The 17,562-nt window shown below is 41.7% G+C and overlaps 1 protein-coding gene across 2 annotated transcripts in view; it reads left to right on the forward strand.

Annotated features, from left to right (window-relative positions):
• CBFB (core-binding factor subunit beta) overlaps window positions 1-17,562 on the forward strand; it is a 53,610-nt gene that overhangs the window by 35,345 nt on the left and 703 nt on the right. Inside the window, exon 5 of one of the 2 annotated variants that reach the window (XM_049786464.1) lies at window positions 5,902-6,028. In XM_049786464.1, coding sequence (XP_049642421.1) covers window positions 5,902-6,028 — 127 coding nt within the window. The remainder of the gene's footprint in view (window positions 1-5,901; window positions 6,029-17,562) is intronic. The other variant, XM_049786465.1, reaches the window with a different exon arrangement.

Here is a 17,562-nt window from a genome sequence, read left to right on the forward strand (position 1 = left end):
AGCGATTTCTGAGCATAGAGCAAAAAAAAAAAGGCAAAAATACAGTCAAGGAAGTGAGATGTAAGCAATAAGAAGGAGCAAGCTTGGGCCGGAGAGATAGCATGGAGATAGGACGTTTGCCTTGCATTCAGAAGGATGGTGGTTCAAATCCTGACATATCCCATATGGTCCCTCGAGCCTGCCAGGAGCGATTTCTGAGCCTAGAGCCAGGAGTAACCTCTGAGCGCTGCCGGGTGTGACCCAACCCCCCCCCCCCCCGAAAATGTTTAAAGTGTGTTTTCTGGGGCCAGCGCAGTAGCACAGCAGTAGGTCTTATGCCTTGCACGCGGCTGACCTAGGACAGACATCCAATCCCTCGGCATCCCATATGATCCCCCAAGCCAGGAGTGATTTCTGAGCTTATAGCCAGGAGTAACCCCTGAGTGTCACCGGGTGTGGCCCAAAAACAAAAAAACAAAGTGTGTTTTTCAGGTTTCTAAAAATGTTAGCTCTCCAGCACTGATTCTAAAAATGTTAGCTCTCCAGCACTGATTAATGATTTTCCCAACTAATTTTATTTATTTTGGGGGGGGGGGTTCATATCTAGCAACGCTCAGGGTTACTCCTGGCTCTACGCTCAGAAATCGCTCCTGGCAGGCTCAGGGGACCATATGGGATGCTGGGATTTGAACCACCATCCTTCTGCATGCAAGGCAAACGCCCTCACCTTCATGCTATTTCTCCGGCCCCCCAACTAATTTTTTTTTCCCCCCAACTAATTTTAAACAAAATATAACAATAAGAATTCATTTACCTTGAAGCTGGAGCGATGGCGCAGTGTTAGGGTGTTTTCCTTGCACACGGCTGACCCAGGACAAACGTGGTTCAATCCCCTGGTGTCCCATATGGTCCCCCGAGCCAGGAACGATTTCTGAGCGCATAGCCAGAAACCCCTGAGCATCATCGGGTATGGCCCCACAAAAAAAAAAAAAAAAAAAACTTAAAAAAAATTTTATTTACCAAAAGTAAGGACCAGTGCCATTGTAGTAACTAAGTTGATTTCAGAGTGTTCTTAGATACTTTGCTATTCTTAGATACTTTTCTTTTCTTTTCTTTTTTTTTTTTTTTGTTTTGTTTTGTTTTGTTTTGTTTTTGGGTCACACCCTGCATCGCTCAGGGGTTACTCCTGGCTCTATGCTCAGAAATCGCTCCTGGCAGGCACAGGGGACCATATGGGACACCGGGATTCGAACCAACCACCTTTGGTCCTGGATCGGCTGCTTGCAAGGCAAACACCGCTGTGCTATCTCTCCGGGCCCCAGAAAACCTTTTTAAACCGCAATATAATGATGTTACAGATGTTTTAATTTCTGTTATCCATTTGGAAAAATTGAACCATTATTGATGATAAGTTTTATTTGAAATGCTGTTTAATGTAAATTCTGTAGTGTAAATGTAACATGATGTCCTTTAACATTTTTGCAGGATTTTTCTATTAATAAAACTAAGCAACTTCACTTTTTGGGATTGGGAGAACACGCTACACCCAACAGAGCTACTCAGGGTTAACTTCTGATAATGCTTTTGGTATACCAAGTGGTGGTAGGAATCCAACCCAGGCTTCCTGTGTGTATGCAACATATATGCGTCAAAACTCTGAGCTGTCTTCCTGAGCCATTTTTGCATTTTGTTTGTACATGAAATGAGTTGTTTAAATGAAAAGTGAAATTTGACAGAATGATGAAAATATTAGTTTTTTTAAAGTATGTTGATGCATCTTCAGATTTATTTTTCTGGTTTTCATGTAATCTGATATCTAGATAGATAGATAGATAGACAGACAGACAGACAGACAGACAGACAGACAGACAGACAGACAGACAGACCACAGAAAATAGAAAATGTGCAAATTACATGTTCAACATCAACCTACTTGAAAATGAGTTTTGTATCTTAATTTAATAAAACATGCACTTCTATTTCTTAAATTTATTGCTACACAAAGGTAAGTATTAAACTACAAAATAAAGTTGTGGATTTAGGCAGTACAATAAGACAGTGGTTAGAATATGTTACACACACACACACACACACACACACACACACACAATCTCTTATTAGGCCATGTGGGAACCTCCTTTGGTGACCCTCCTAACTACTTTGTGCAGATTGTGGTCTGTATTAAAGTAACAGAATTGAGTAGCTGACAGGGGTCAGAATGTTGAATGCCTCTTCTACTCCCACCTAAGATTAGAATAGAGTCCGCTACCCTAGAGAATTTGAGTATACTTTATCAGTGAGCAAGTTTTTTATCAGCAAGTATCCTTTATGCTGGCCTTGAAAGGCAGGGATTTCTTCCATAGGTTGCTACAGAAAAGATCAGATTAATACTATTTATAACCATTAAAGTACCATCTGCTCATTTCACATACATTTTACATTTCACTAGAAAAGAAACTGGAATTAGAAATTAAAGGACAACTGGAGCTCTCCTGTCCTAGTCTACAATGTAACAATATTTTATCTTCTCATAAATAAGTCTTTAACTACTGCTAGAATTCACATTAGTAGCTAATAACTTCCTTAGGGGAATGCATATCTCTTGTGCATTCATTTCATTGTGTAATTTTCCTCTGCTGTACTTGATCACAGTTGATAATTATATATTGATTTTTGTAATTATTTATAAATTGTCCACCTGCCCTAACAAACCAGGAACTGAAAGAAAGCACCATGTTTCCTCATGTTGCTTCCAGGGCAATAATATGTTCAAGTACTGTGACAAGCATAATAGAAATAAATTAAATACTTAGGGTTTTTTGTTTGTGTGTTTTTGTGTTTGGTTTGGTTTGGTTTGGTTTTTGGTTCATATCTGGCAGCGCTCAGGGATTTCTCTTGGCTCTATGCTCAGAAATCACTCCTGGCAGTCACAGGGGTCCATATGGGATGCTGGGATTCAAACCACTGCCCTTCAGCATGCAATCTGAATCTCTCCAGCCCGAAATATTAATTAAATAAAAATACGTTGAGCTTACAGGACAGGTATATATTTATAGAGATATATACTGGACTTTTTGTCTTGTATTATTATGTTTTAGGGGTTTTGTTTTGGCTTGATTTTTGGGCCATATCTGGTGATGTTCAGGGTTTGTTTACTCCTGGCTCTTATTCTTAGGGATCACTCCTGGTGGGCTCTGGGGACTATATGGGGTGTCAACTTGGGATGACCAAGTGCCTTATCTGCTGATCAACTTGGGTCAGCTGTGTAGAACGCAGGCTTTCTCCATACCAGCTGTGCTATCTCTTTTGTCTTCCTTCTGCCTTTTTTTTAATTATGGTCTTCAAGTCTGCCAGGAGCAGTTTATTTTATTTTTTAATAATATGTATAAGCACTATGATTACAAACATGTTTATAGTTGGGTTTCAGTTATAGAAAAGAACACCCAACCTTCCCACTACCAGTGACCCCCATCTTCCACCTCCTCTACCCCTTAGCTGTATTCAGTACAGGCATTCTATTTCTCTCACTCATTACCACTGTCATGATAGTTAATATAGTTATTTCCTAACTGCACTCACCACTCTTGTGGTAAGCTTCATATCATGGGCTGGTCCTTCCAACCCTCATCTCTATTGTCCCTGTGATTACTATAATAATGTCTTATATTTTTCTTAAATTCCATAGATGAATGAAACTATTCTTTGTCTCTCTCCTTCTGACTTATTTGACTCAGTATAATAGTTTCCATGTCTGTCTAGTATAGGAAAATTTCATGACTTCATTTTTCCTGATGGTTGCCTAGTATTCCATTGTATATGTGTGTGTGTGTGTGTGTGTGTGTGTGTGTATATATATATATATATATATATATATATATATATATACACACACACACACACATATATACACACATATATACCACAGTTTCTTTAGCCACTCATCTTTTGTCAGGCATCTGGGTTGTTTCCAAATTCTGCAATGAATATAGGTGTACAGAAGGCATTTTTGTATTGTGTTTTTATGTTCCTAGAGTGAATTCCTAGCTGGTATGGCTGGATCATTTGGGAGCTTAATTTTCTGTTTTCTGCGGAATCTCCATATTGTTTTCCATAAAGGCTGGGTTAGAAGGCATTCCCACCAGCAGTGAATGAGAGTTCCTTTCCACATCCCCATCAGCACTGATTATTCTTTTTTTTTGGTTTTTGGGTCACACCCGGCAGTGCTCAAGGGTTACTCCTGGCTCTTCACTCAGAAATCGCTCCTGGCAGGCTCTGGGGACCATATGGGATGCTGGGATTTGAACCACCGCCCTTCTGCATGCAAGGCAAATGCCCTACCTCCATGCTATCTCCCTGACCCCAACACTGATTATTCTTGTTCTTTGTGATGTGTCCTAGTCTCTGCCACGAGATGGTACCTCATTGTTGTTTTAATTTGCATCTCCCTGATGATTAGTGATATTGAGCTTTTTTCATGTGTCTTTTGGCCATTTGTATTTTCTTTTGAGGAAGTATCTGTTCATTTCTTCTCCCCAGTTTTTGATTGGGTTCTCTGTTCCCCTCTTATGATTTTGAATACTGACTTGGTTGGATTTTAGTGAATGAGATGAGGTAAGGAAGAAAAGCTCTCAGAATTAATTAAACACAATTGTTCTTTCTAAATTGTGGTATAAACACAAAAATAATGTATATTTTACTTTAAAAGTAGCTCAACAGACCCTGGAGATATGGTTTAAAGTGTTGAAACCCATGCCTGGCATGTGTCAAGTCCAAAATTTGATCCATCTGGCCACCCTGTTTTTTTTTCTTTACCTTTTTTTTTTTTTTTTTTTTTGGTTTTTGGGTCACACCTGGCAGTGCTCAAGGGTTACTCCTGGCTCCATGCTCAGAAATTGCTCCTGGCAGACACGGGGGACCATATGGGACACCAGGATTCAAACCAATGACCTTCTGGCACGAAAAACAAAACAAACAAAAACAACAACAACAATGACCTTCTGCATGAAAGGCGAACGCCTTACCTCCATGCTATCTCTCTGGCCCCACCTCCATATTTTTTAAAGTAGTTCTGAAATTAACTTTTTTTTGGTTTTAATGTTTTTGTTTATTTGTTTTGGAGGGTGTTTTTGTTTTGTTTTTGGTTTTTGGGTCACACCCGGCAGTGCTCAGGGGTTACTCCTGGCTCTTTGCTCAGAAATCGCTCATGGCAGGCTTGGGGGGCCATATGGGATGCCGGGATTCAAACCACCCACCTTCTGCATGAAAGGCAAATTCCTTACCTCCATGCTATCTCTCCAGCCCTGGTTTTAATGTTTTGAGTTACACTCTGCTGATTTTTTTTTTTTTTTTTTTTTTTTTTTTTTGGTTTTTGGGCCACACCCGGCGGTGCTCAGGGGTTACTCCTGGCTGTTTGCTCAGAAATAGCTCCTGGCAGGCACAGGGGACCATATGGGACACCAGGATTCGAACAACCAACCACCTTTGGTCCTGGATCGGCTGCTTGCAAGGCAAACACCGCTCTGCTGATTTTTTTAATTGTGTGTATGCATATCTATCTATATATCCCAAGACCTCAGGGTCCAAGCAACACCACATCCTCAGATTCTAGTATCAGCTATCTGGCACAGTTGGTCAAGAATTGTTGCAAGTGTTCAAGTGACCCCCTCACTCTCTCATCACTCCAAATTTGATCATCATTTGGGAGACAAAAAAGAAATACTACATTTAACACACTCCACAAAGGGGGGGGGGGGTAGCATATCACACATGCATACACACGTGATTTAGAATGTTTTTTAGGGACTACTTTTTTCAACCAAGGATATGTGATTTTAGTCATTACAACACAGCAGCAAATACTGGGGATAAAATGTTTATTATAAATAAAAATTATAAGATAATCTGCTTTATGTGTTTTGACAGCAGGAGGATGCATTAGCACAACAAGCCTTTGATGAGGCTCGGAGAAGAACCCGCGAATTTGAAGATAGAGACAGGTCTCATCGTGAGGAAATGGAGGTGAGAGTTTCACAGCTGCTGGCAGTAACTGGTTAGTACTTTCCCCCAACTCTCAGGCTCTGTTTGTGATATTATGCATAATGTTTTTGAATAGTTTGATTTTGTCTTTTGTTTTTAAAAGGTGTGTTCTGTGGCTTTATGTCTGTTAAATGCAATTGTTATGAATTTCTCATTTGTTGAGTGTTATAAAAATATTTTACTATAGCAACTATATTTTCTCAATTCAGTAAGCTAAATACCTTGCCTCTTTTTTCTTTATTTTTAGAGTAATTTTAAAAATAACCTGATCTGAAAATAGTATGCCAGTTTTAAGAATGTTATAAAAACTCTTGAGAATAATGCTTTTTTTTTCCCTTTGAATTCCTGATGTTTTAAATGGTACTCTTCCAAATGTGCACTCTTTGGTAGAAGAAAATGCTCTTTGCTTACTCCTGGCTCTGCACTCGGAATGTTCTTTAAACTACTCAAAAAGTAGAGTTAGCTGACCATACTCTTTCCTTTATATCCCATTTGAGCCACACACAGGGCCTACGCTTGGCTCAGAGTTTGGGGATGATTGGGGTCTAGAGGAATTTAGTACAGTAAGTAAGGCACTTGCCTTGTATGCACCTAATCCGGGTTTGATTCCCTGAGTCCCATTTGATTCCCCAAGCATCATCAGAAATAATACTTCAGTGCAGAGCAAAGAGTAACCTGGAAGTTACTGGGTATGAACCCCCCCCCCCCCGAGAGAGGGGGGAGGGAGGGAGGGGGAGAAGAGAGGAGAAGGGGGGGTGAAGGAGAGGGAGTCACTCTTTGGAGATGCCCAGGGAACCAAGCAGTGATAGGAGTCAGACCCTGGATTTCCACATATATAGCCTGTGTTCTAGCCCTTGATTCTACCCCTAAAGTCTCCTTTAACCTTTTTTTTATATCATAAAATAGAATATAAACACAGAAATCCACAAAGATGAAATTTGTAGCTTGGTGATTTTAAGACTAGGATACTTAAAATTATCTTCCAAGTAAAAAAATAAGACTTTGGGGCCGGGCGGTGGCGCTAAAGGTAAAGTGCCTGCCTTGCCTGCGCTAGCCTTGGACGGACCGCGGTTCGATCCCCTGGTGTCCCATATGGTCCCCCAAGCCAGGAGCAACTTCTGAGCGCATAGCCAGGAGTAACCCCTGAGCGTTACCGGGTGTGGCCCAAAAACCAAAAAAAAAAAAAATAAATAAGACTTTGAGGGGCCAGAACAGTGGCAGAAGTGGTAGGCGTTTGCCTTGCACGCCCTAACCTAGGATGGACCTCGGTGTCCCATATGGTCCCCCAAGCCAGGATTTCTGAGCGCATGGCCAGGAGTAGGGTGTGGCCTAAAAAAAAAAAAACAAGGCTTTGAGAGCCAGATAGTTAGCACAGTGGTAGGAAGTTTGCAATGCATGAGGCTGACTTGGAACAGATCTGAGTTTGATTCCCAGCATTCCATATGTTCCCCTTAGCCTGCCCAGTAGTAATCCCTGAGCACTGCGCGTGTGGCCCAAAAACAAACAAACAAACAAACAAACAAACAAGACTTTGAGGACCAGGAGAAAAAAGCTCAGTAGGCTAATAGGCACATGTTGAGGCTTGGTTTAATCCTTTGTGCCTCATTTTCTCCCAACAACAGAACTAATACAGGAGGGTGTTGGACCCAAAAACTTTTTTTTTTTTTTTTTTTTTTTTTGGTTTTTGGTTTTTGGGCCACACCCGGTAACGCTCAGGGGTTACTCCTGGCTATGTGCTCAGAAGTTGCTCCTGGCTTGGGGGACCATATGGGACACCGGGGGATCGAACCGCGGTCCGTCCAAGGCTAGCGCAGGCAAGGCAGGCACCTTACCTTTAGCGCCACCGCCCGGCCCCCCAAAAACTTTTTTTTTTGTTTTTTTTGTTTTTTTTTTTTTTTTTTGGTTTTTGGGTCACACCTGGCAGTGCTCAGGGGTTATTCCTGGCTCCAGGCTCAGAAATTGCTCCTGGCAGGCACAGGGGACCATATGGGGCGCCGGGATTCGAACCGATGACCTCCTGCATGAAAGGCAAACGCCTTACCTCCATGCTATCTCTCCGGCCCCCCAAAAACTTTTTAAACGGGGCAAAGGGCTTAAAAGAGCCCAGAATCTAGAGCCAGATAATAAAGTCTGAGTCATTACTATTCTTACTATTCTGGTTCCTAATCTGAATATAAAACTGATATTAATAGTACATACTTATTGTTTCATTAAGTTCCTTTTTAAATACTTTTTTTTTGTTTATTTCATTTTGTTTTTGGCCACATCTGACAGTGCTCTCAAAGATCACTCCTAGCAGGGCTCAGAGGACCATAGGTTCTGGGGAATGGATCATGGAGACTTAATGCAAGACAAATGCCCTCCCTGCTTTACCTCTCCAGCCCCTCAAATAGTTTTCAGTTAGTTTTATGGCACTGAGTTGAGAGCAGGGGCTTTGTATTTTTCCTAATTGAGTTCCTGCTTCATCACTTGCCATTCTCTCTTATGCCTATTTTCTCTTGGAAATTGTTATGAAAAGTAAATAGGAAAATACTTAGAACACACTTAGTATGGTACTTGGTATATGGAAGCCTATAATAAAGAATAGCCCTAAAGTGCTTCTTCAACACTAAAAGCTGGTTCCGCTAATTGACCTATCTGGCTAACAATAATATCCTTTTATTTCTCTAAAGTATATTAGGGCACTTACACTGCATTATGGCCTTGATCATAGAGAAAATTCTAAATTTTTATGAATAATTTAAGATATGTGGTCCTCTATTTCAATCATTTAAAACAACAGTTCTTGTACAAAAGTGTCACCTGGAAAACTGAGTTAGATTCTGTCTTGAGAATTTGTTCTGCCAGTCACTCATGGGACTTTTAGGTGTTTAGGTGTTGTTTTTACTTTCCTTAAAAACAAACATACAGAGTCAGAGAGATAGCATGGAGGTAAGGCGCTTCCCTTGCATGCAGAAGGTCGTGGTTCGAATCCTGGTTTCCCATGTGGTCCCCTGAGCCTGCCTGGAGCAATTTCTGAGCCTGGGGCCAGGAGTGACCCCTGAGCGCTGCTGGGTGTGACCCCAAAACAAACAACGAACAAACATACAGGGCTGGAGCAATAGCACAGCAGTAGGGTGTTTGACTTGCACACAGCTGACCCAGGATGAACCTGGGTTTGGTCCCCAGCATCCCATATGGTCCCCCAAGCCAGGCGTGATTTCTGAGTGCATAGCCAGGAGTAACCCCTGAACATTGCTGGGTTAATTTTTTATAATTTGCTTCTTTTTTTTTTTTTTTTTTTTTTTTTTTTTGGGCCACACCCAGTAACGCTCAGGGGTTACTCCTGGCTATGTGCTCAGAAGTTGTTCCTGGCTTGGGGGACCATATGGGACTCCGGGGGATCGAACCACGGTCCGTCCAAGGCTAGCGCAGGCAAGGCAGGCACCTTACCTTTAGCGCCACCGCCCAGCCCCTATAATTTGCTTCTTTTTACTAAAAAAGATTAGAGAACTTTTTTACTCTTGTAATTTAAATATCTGTAGAAAACCATGCATCTTGAGATCTAACATTCTTATTCCAGTTGAGGTAATGTCAACAGTAATATCAACTCTGAAAAATATTAGTTGATTTGCTATCTTCCAAATAGTAGGTTAATGAAAGGAAGAGTGAATACTTAAACTCTTTCTAACAAAGAAAGAAAACTTCACAAGTAAAGCCTAACATTAACTGGGAAATCAATGTTCTCTCACTTCATAAAGATGATTAAATGCAGAGGCCAAAGTAATAGTACAGTATGTAGGGGGGTAGGACTTTGCATGCAGCTAATCCTGGTTCGATCCCCTGCATCCCATTTGATCCCTTGCCAGGAGTGATTCCTGTGTGCAGAACTAGGAATAACCCCTGAGCACCTCTAGATGTGCTCCCCCCCCCAAAAAAAAAAGGATGCTTAGTTTTAAAAATAAAATATGCCAGCAAAGGTTAAACATTATTTTGCCTAGAAACGAAAATGCTGAGGCAGGAAAAAATAATACTAGTATTAGTAGGTGGCCTTACTGAGACAGCTAAGGGGCAGTGGTAACTTGTGAATGGCAGCAACCCAGTAACTGCTCTTTGAAAGCTTCAAATCTTGGCAGCATAGAATTTAGGATGGTTTGGGTAACCTCTTATGATCTCTAGACTTTACATGTTAAACTACCATAAAATGGTTTTTAGGAACATTTAGTGTATCTAAAACTTTAAGCTTTCCAACCTGGGAAGCAGAACTTCAAGTAAATGGTGACCCTAATGATTCTGGTTTCGCCAATATTTGTATTTTTGGGGGTCCACATCCAGAAATGCTCAGGGCTTACTCTTGATGTGGGTGGAGGATTTCAGGGACTACGTGTGGTACCTGAAGTTTCTGGTCTTTCTTTCATTTAGCTTTTTTCTTTTCTGATGTTTCTGGAAAAGAGTATTTTAGTGGTACAATATTTTCTTTTCTTCCCAGATTAACATTTATTTGGCAAGTGAAAACTAGCAAAAATGAAGACTACTTACTTTAGTTATCTTGTTTATATGTGTTAAATCTTCATTATGGGGCGGGAGAAATAGCACATCGGTAGGGTGTTTGACTTGCACACAACCAATCCAGGATGGACAGTGATTTGAATCCCATATGGTCCCCCAAGCTTGCCAGGAGTGACATCTGAGTACAGAGTCAAGAATAATCCCCGAGCACTGCCAAAAACAAAAAAATAAAAATAGGGGCTGGAGCAATAGTGCAGTGGTAGGGCGTTTGCCTTGCACACAGCTGATCCAGGACAGACCTCCCGGCATCCCATATGGTCCCCAATCCAAGAGCGATTTCTGAGTGCATAGCCAGAAGTAACCCCTGAGTGTCACTGGGTGTGACCCAAAAAACAAAAACAAATAAATAAAAATAAATCTTCATTATGCAGTAGGCATAAAATGCTAAATGTTACCTTACTTTATGGGTGTTTTTATAAAAATACATACATATATTTATTTGAAGGTCTCTAGTGAGAATTATGTAAAAGGGCAAAGAAGCATGATAGGTCCAAATACCAAAAGTTTGTGCCCCCCCCCCAAAAGAATTTAACTTAAAACTCTAATTCATATTCCTTGGTTTTGTCTTTTGCAAGGAAAATTAAAATTAATAAAGTAGATATTGCTCTGGACATAAGTAAATTGGAGCAATAACTTGACATCTGTTTGATAACATTTCATACTCATTTTGTATGGAGTTGCTTTCCATTTAATTGGCCTTCTAACCTAAAACTGTAATAGAGCACTTTTTGACTTAGCTGCTATTCGGTGGTAACAGGGTACTAAAAGAAAAGTTCTCTGTCATCTAGGAAATGTTTTCATGTGTGTTAAGTTATAAAGCATTAGCAAATAAATTGTCTTTAATGTTTGAAAATGGATAATACTTCTTTTTCTCCTTATAGGCAATTTTAGTCTAATTCAGCAAACCATAGGAGAATTTTATGTGGAAACTATTTGGAAATAAAAACAGGCAGGAGACTTCATGTGGTTCTTGTATTTGTGTTTTATATGTTTTTGGAGGCTTCCCTTCTGTGTGGTCCAAGGCAAAAAAATCCTAGCCTCTGTTTATTTTAAATTCCCAGACTTTAGTTTTCAAGCCAGTTAACTCTACCAACACTCATTTTTGTGTAAGAACAAATTAACCAAGAATCTATGTTGGGTCTTTCTGAGGCATGTTTTGGGTAAATGCAATATCTGTAAGTGAACTGGAAATGTGAACTCAGACTAAGAATAAGAAGTAGAAGAAAACTGATTACTAAAAAGAGGAGGATACTAGCTAGTGGATTCTCTATACTGCTGAGAAGTAGAGGATTTTAATTTATTATAAGGGTCTGAGATGTGAACTTTATTCTTTGTTTTCAGATTTTTTTAGTTTTGGGGTTACATCCGGCACTGCTCAGAGCTTATTCCTGACGCTTAGCTCTAGAATCACTCCTGGTGGGCTCAAGGCCAACCATATGGGATGCCAGGGATCAAACCTAGGTCTGCTGACAGACTAGTAACTAGTGATAAAGCTGTCTTAGTCCTATTGAAATATGGATTATTTCGAAATACCATTTTATATTTAAAGTTTTTCTGAATTTATTACTTAAAATACCTTTTTTTTATATGCCTTTTTGGTTCAATTCTCAAATCTCCTTAATTTGCAGTGTGGGTAAATTTGTGGGGGCTTTTGTTATTGTTGTTTTTGGGGGAGTGTTTGGGCCACACTGGATAACACTCAGGTGTTACTCTGGCTTTTCATTCAGAAATCGTTGCTGGCAGGCTCCGAGGACCAAATGGGATGCTGGGAATCAAACCCAGGTTTGTTCCAGGTCAACCGCATGCAAAGAAAAATGACCTACCACTGTGCTATCTCTTCAGCCCCCCTTTTTTTCTATTTATACCTTTGGAGGATTTGTAGGGGTTCTTTTTTTTTTTTTTTTTTTTTTTTAAGACAAAAATTTTCCCTTTTTTGTTTTTGGGTCACACCTGGCTATGCTCGGGGTTACTTCTGGCTCTGTGCTCAGAAATCACCCATGGCAGGCTCAGGGGATCGTATGGGATGCTGAGATTTGAATCACTTTCGGTCCTGGGTTGGCCTCTTGCTAGGCAAATGCCCTAAGGCTGTGCTATCTCTCCAGCCCCAAAAATTTGTCTTTTGTTTCCTGTCAGAAGAAATACTGGAATTTAGTTAGCCAACATTACGAGTTAAGGGTCATTTTCCCAAACCTCTGAGTTTGCACTTTCTTACAGCACTCAGTGAGGGGCCTGAGTGGTGGTGCAAGTGATACAGCATTTGCCTTGCACGCATTGATCTAGGACGGACATGGTTTGATCTCCTGGCATCCCCCAAGCCAGGAGCGATTTCTGAGCAGGAATAACCCCTGAGCGTCACTGGGTGTGCCCCCCCCCCCATGCCAAAAAAAAAAAAAAAAAACACTCAATGGGCAGTACAGACTTAGCATGTAGAATCCCTGGATTGAGTCTTCAACTGCATGGTTCCCCAAGCATCACCAGTGTGGTCCCAAAATGTCTAGCAATTGTGTGGTCTTAATAATAAAAGTATAGAAAGTGGGTGGGTGTGCAACCTGGGTTCGATCCCTGGCATCCCAAATCTCTCAGGAGTTATTTTTGAATGCAGAGCCAGGAGTTACCCCCTGCGTGACAACAATATGTTGGGTTGACTACTATTCCTGAACAGGCTGACCAATAGGAAAAGCTTCTTCAGCTCCTAGCAACTCTTCTTTGTTCCATTTTAGATTCTTCCCCTGTCTCCTAGAAACTGAATTTTTCATGTAAGGACTGTAGTAAAATGCCAAATTCTTACAAATATTAAAAGCAGAGTTGGGGCTGGAGAGATTACACAGCGAGCAGAATACTTGTCTTGCACACAGCTGACCTAGGAACGATCCCCAGCATCCAATATAGTCCTTTTAGCCCACCAACAGTGATCCCTGAGCTCAGAGTCAGGAGTGAGTCCTGAGCACCACTGGGTGTTGCCCCAAAATAAAAGAACAGATTTGTGTTTTGAACTATATCATAAATGTCTGCTTTATATTAAAACCTGTCCTGAAATAACTGTTAAAGAAGAGTTATAATAAAGAACCTTGTGGATTTGCTGGTGAGGAAAAATCTAGAACAGGGGTTTCAAACTCAATTTACCTGGGGGCTGGGCGGTGGCGCTAAAGGTAAGGTGCCTGCCTTGCCTGCGCTAACCTTGGACGGACCGCGGTTCGATCCCCCGGTGTCCCATATGGTCCCCCAAGCCAGGAGCAACTTCTGAGCACATAGCCAGGAGTAACCCCTGAGCGTTACTGGGTGTGGCCCAAAAACCAAAAAAAAAACAATTTACCTGGGGGCTGCAGGAGGCAAAGTCGGTGTGAGGCAGGGCCGCATAAGGGATTTCGCTTACCAAATATTCACAATAAAAAACTGCATTAGTGGGGCTGGAGAGATAGCATGGAGGTAAGGCGTTTGCCTTTCATGCAAGAGGTCATCGGTTCGAATCCCAGCGTCCCATATGGTCCCCCGTGCCTGCCAGGAGCAATTTCTGAGCATGGAGCCAGTAGTAACCCCTGAGCACTGCCGGGTGTGACCCAAAAACCACAAAAAAAACAAAAAAAAAAAAAAACTGCATTAGTAAGAAAAAAATCGCGGGCCCGGAGAGATAGCACAGCGGTGTTTGCCTTGCAAGCAGCCAATCCAGGACCAAAGGTTCGAATCCCGGTGTCCCATATGGTCCCCCGTGCCTGCCAGGAGCTATTTCTGAGCAGACAGCCAGGAGTAACCCCTGAGCAATGCCGGGTGTGGCCCAAAAACCAAAAAAAAAAAAAAAAAAAAAAATCGCATTAAGCATTTGCATACCCCGAACGTAGCTGCTCAGGGTATGCGAATGTTTAATGCGATTTTTTTCTTACTAATGCTATCGCGAATACTGCGATATTTGAAGGCCAGCCGTGGGCCACAAAATGTTGTACGGAGGGCCGCAAACGGCCCATGGGCCACAAATTTGAGACCCCTGATCTAGAAATTAAAGTGCATTATGCTTTAGAATAATTGAGTTCAGAGAATTCCTTTCTCATCAACTAGCCTTGCTTTTTTTATCCCTGTAAGAATTCTTTCTAGAAGCTGGAGAGATTATAGTACAATGAGGGAGGCTCCACAGCAGTAGCAGTCTGTAGGGTGTTTGCCTTGCATGTGGCTGACCCAGGTTTGTGGGGGGGTTGTTTTGGTTTTGGCTTTGGGGTCACACTCAGCAGTGCTCAAGGGTTACTCCTGGCTCTTTGCTCAGAAATTGCCCCTGGCAGGCATGGGGGACCATATGGGATGCTGGGATTCGAATCACCTTCGTCAGTCCTGGATCAACTGTGTGCAAGACAAACACCCTACCGATGTGCTATCTCCCCAGCTTGACCCAGGTTTGATCCCTGGTCCGTCCCTTGAGCCTACCAGGAGTGCAGAACCAGAAGTATTGCCTGAGGATAGCAAAAAAAAAAAAAAAAAAAAAGTATTTAAACACTTTATATTAAATCAATGGGAAGGGTGCTTGCTTTACAAATAACTAATCGGGGTTTGGTTCCTGGCACCCAATATGGTTCGTCAAGCACCACCCGAAGTTTTTTTGTTTTGTTTTAGTTTGGTTTGGTTTTTGGGTCACACCCGGCAGCGCTCAGGGGCCGGCCATTCCTGGCTCTACGCTCAGAAATCGTTCCTGGCAGGCTCAGGGGACTATATGGGATGCCAGGATTCGAACCACTGTCTTCTGCATGCAAGGCAAACACCCTACCTGCATGCTATCTCTCTGGCCCCCCCACCTGAATTTCTAAGCTCTACGTACAGAACCCGGAGTAACCACTGAGCATCACTAGTTGTGGCCTCAAATAACAAAGCAGAAGAATTTCTTCTAGAACATCCAACTTCCATTAGAAAGCTGCCACCAGAGGAAGCACTGCTGCTCAGGTCAGCTCTTCCTGTTGTTGAGTTCCAGCAATGGAATTTGTCACTGAATCTGAGTCTCCTATATTTATCTTCCTCATATGACAGTACATACATCTTCCTAACATTTCCTCCACTCACCCATTTATTCTTCCTTCTTCTATTGGTGCCTTATTCACAGTGCCCTTCCTTATATCTTCCTCATTCCTTCAGAATGTAAATAGAAACTAAAAAACAAATAAGAAACAAAGCAGACTTTTATTTTGGCAGTATGGGAAATTGAACCCAGTGTCTCATAGTCAAGCAAGCTTTATTTCATTGAGCTGTCCCCAGCCCTAAAGCAAATTCTCCTTGCCTTTACCAAAAATATATCCATGACAAATTCATGAAAACTGCATAGTCACAACTAGAACTTCAGATGACTATTCTTTAGTTTTGAGTCATTTAATTATTAATAAAATAAATTTAAAACTATTCTTATCTGAAGACAAATACTGAAATATCTTTTCACAGAGTATTATTGAAAGTTAGTAGTGATTTATAGGTATATAATTAGAATTGATTTTTCTCACTGCTTTTTCATTGCTCAGCCCCTTTCTAATCCTTATTGACTGAAGCCAGATGCTTATATTACTATCTCTGATTTACAGAATTGATCTGTCCTTGCACTATAGTTAGCATTGATTCTGTATGGAGTATAAATCCTCTTTCTGATGCATTCCATAGCACTTTTAGTCTGTGACCCTGCAGCATAATTTTAACCTGATTAATTCAAAGGACTGTGCTAAAATTCAATCTGATGATAAAAAAGAAGATAAAGTCTGCCTGATAAGAATCGGAGTTTATAAGGAAGACTGAAGGAGTGTTTGGTTCTAATTTGCTAGAAAGTAAATAAGGCAGTGTTGGTTGTGTTTTGATTCGGTTTGGTTTGGTTTTAGGCCACACCCAGTGACGCTCAGGGGTTACTCCTGGCTATACGCTCAGAAATCCTCCTGGCTTGGGGACCTCGGTCCGTCCTAGGCTATCAAGGACAAGGCAGACACCTTACCCTTTGCACCACAACTCTGGCCCTGTTAGTTTTGTTTTTGAGTAACACCCAGTGGCATTCAGAACTCGCTCCTAGCAGGGCTAGGCCACCAGGTAGGGTGCCAAGGATAAATCTGGGTAAGCTATTTGCAAGGCAAGCACCTTATTTACTATACTATCTTTCCAGCCCATGTCAGTGTTTGTTGTTGTTTTGCAGTTGGGGTGGAGGAAAATGGGGGCCACACATACTTTGTGATGCTCAGGAGTGGTTACTCCTGACTCTGCTCAGGAATTACTCCTAGAAGTGCTTGAGAAACCACCTGGGATGCTTGGGGTTGAATAGAGTGTGCTGAGTTCAAGACAAATATCTCTCCCGCCCAGGAAGTCTGTAATTTTTATCTAAACATCATAACCCTCTAGATAAAAGGTGAGTTAGCGGAAACTTGACAAAACATGATCTTTCAAGGAGCCTATAAGCAGATAGGGTATTTGCCTTTTGCCAGCTGACTTGGGTTGGATCTTTGGCACCCCGTGAGCACAGTGCCAGGAGTAAGCCTTGAGCAGCACCAAATGTGACCTCCAAACCAAAATAAATAAAGTAGTATGTTGGGGCCGGGAGGTGGCGCTAAAGGTAAGGTGCCTGCCTTGCCTGTGCTAGCCTTGGACGGACCGCGGTTCGATCCCCTGGTGTCCCATATGGTCCCCCAAGCCAGGAGCAACTTCTGAGCAGATAGCCAGGAGTAACCCCTGAGCGTTACTGGGTGTGGCCCAAAAACCAAAAAAAAAAAAAAAATTAAAAGTAGTATGTTAAAGTTAAATTCTCTAGTCCCAAAACTAGACATTATTTTGGTTTGGTTTGGTTTGGTTTGGTGGTGGGGGGGGGGTGGCACACCTGGTATTGCTCAGGGCTTACTCCTGGCTCTGTTCTCAGGAATCTCTCCTGGCAGTAGAGAACTATATGGGATGCCAGGGATTTAACCTGGCTTTGCTTCACCTGAAAGGAAAGTGCCCTTCCTGTTTAATTGTTCCAGCACCTATATATATATATATATATTTGTCCACACCCGGCGGTACTCG

This window comes from Suncus etruscus, chromosome 14, assembly GCF_024139225.1.
Source record: "Suncus etruscus isolate mSunEtr1 chromosome 14, mSunEtr1.pri.cur, whole genome shotgun sequence".
NCBI lineage: Eukaryota > Metazoa > Chordata > Mammalia > Eulipotyphla > Soricidae > Suncus > Suncus etruscus.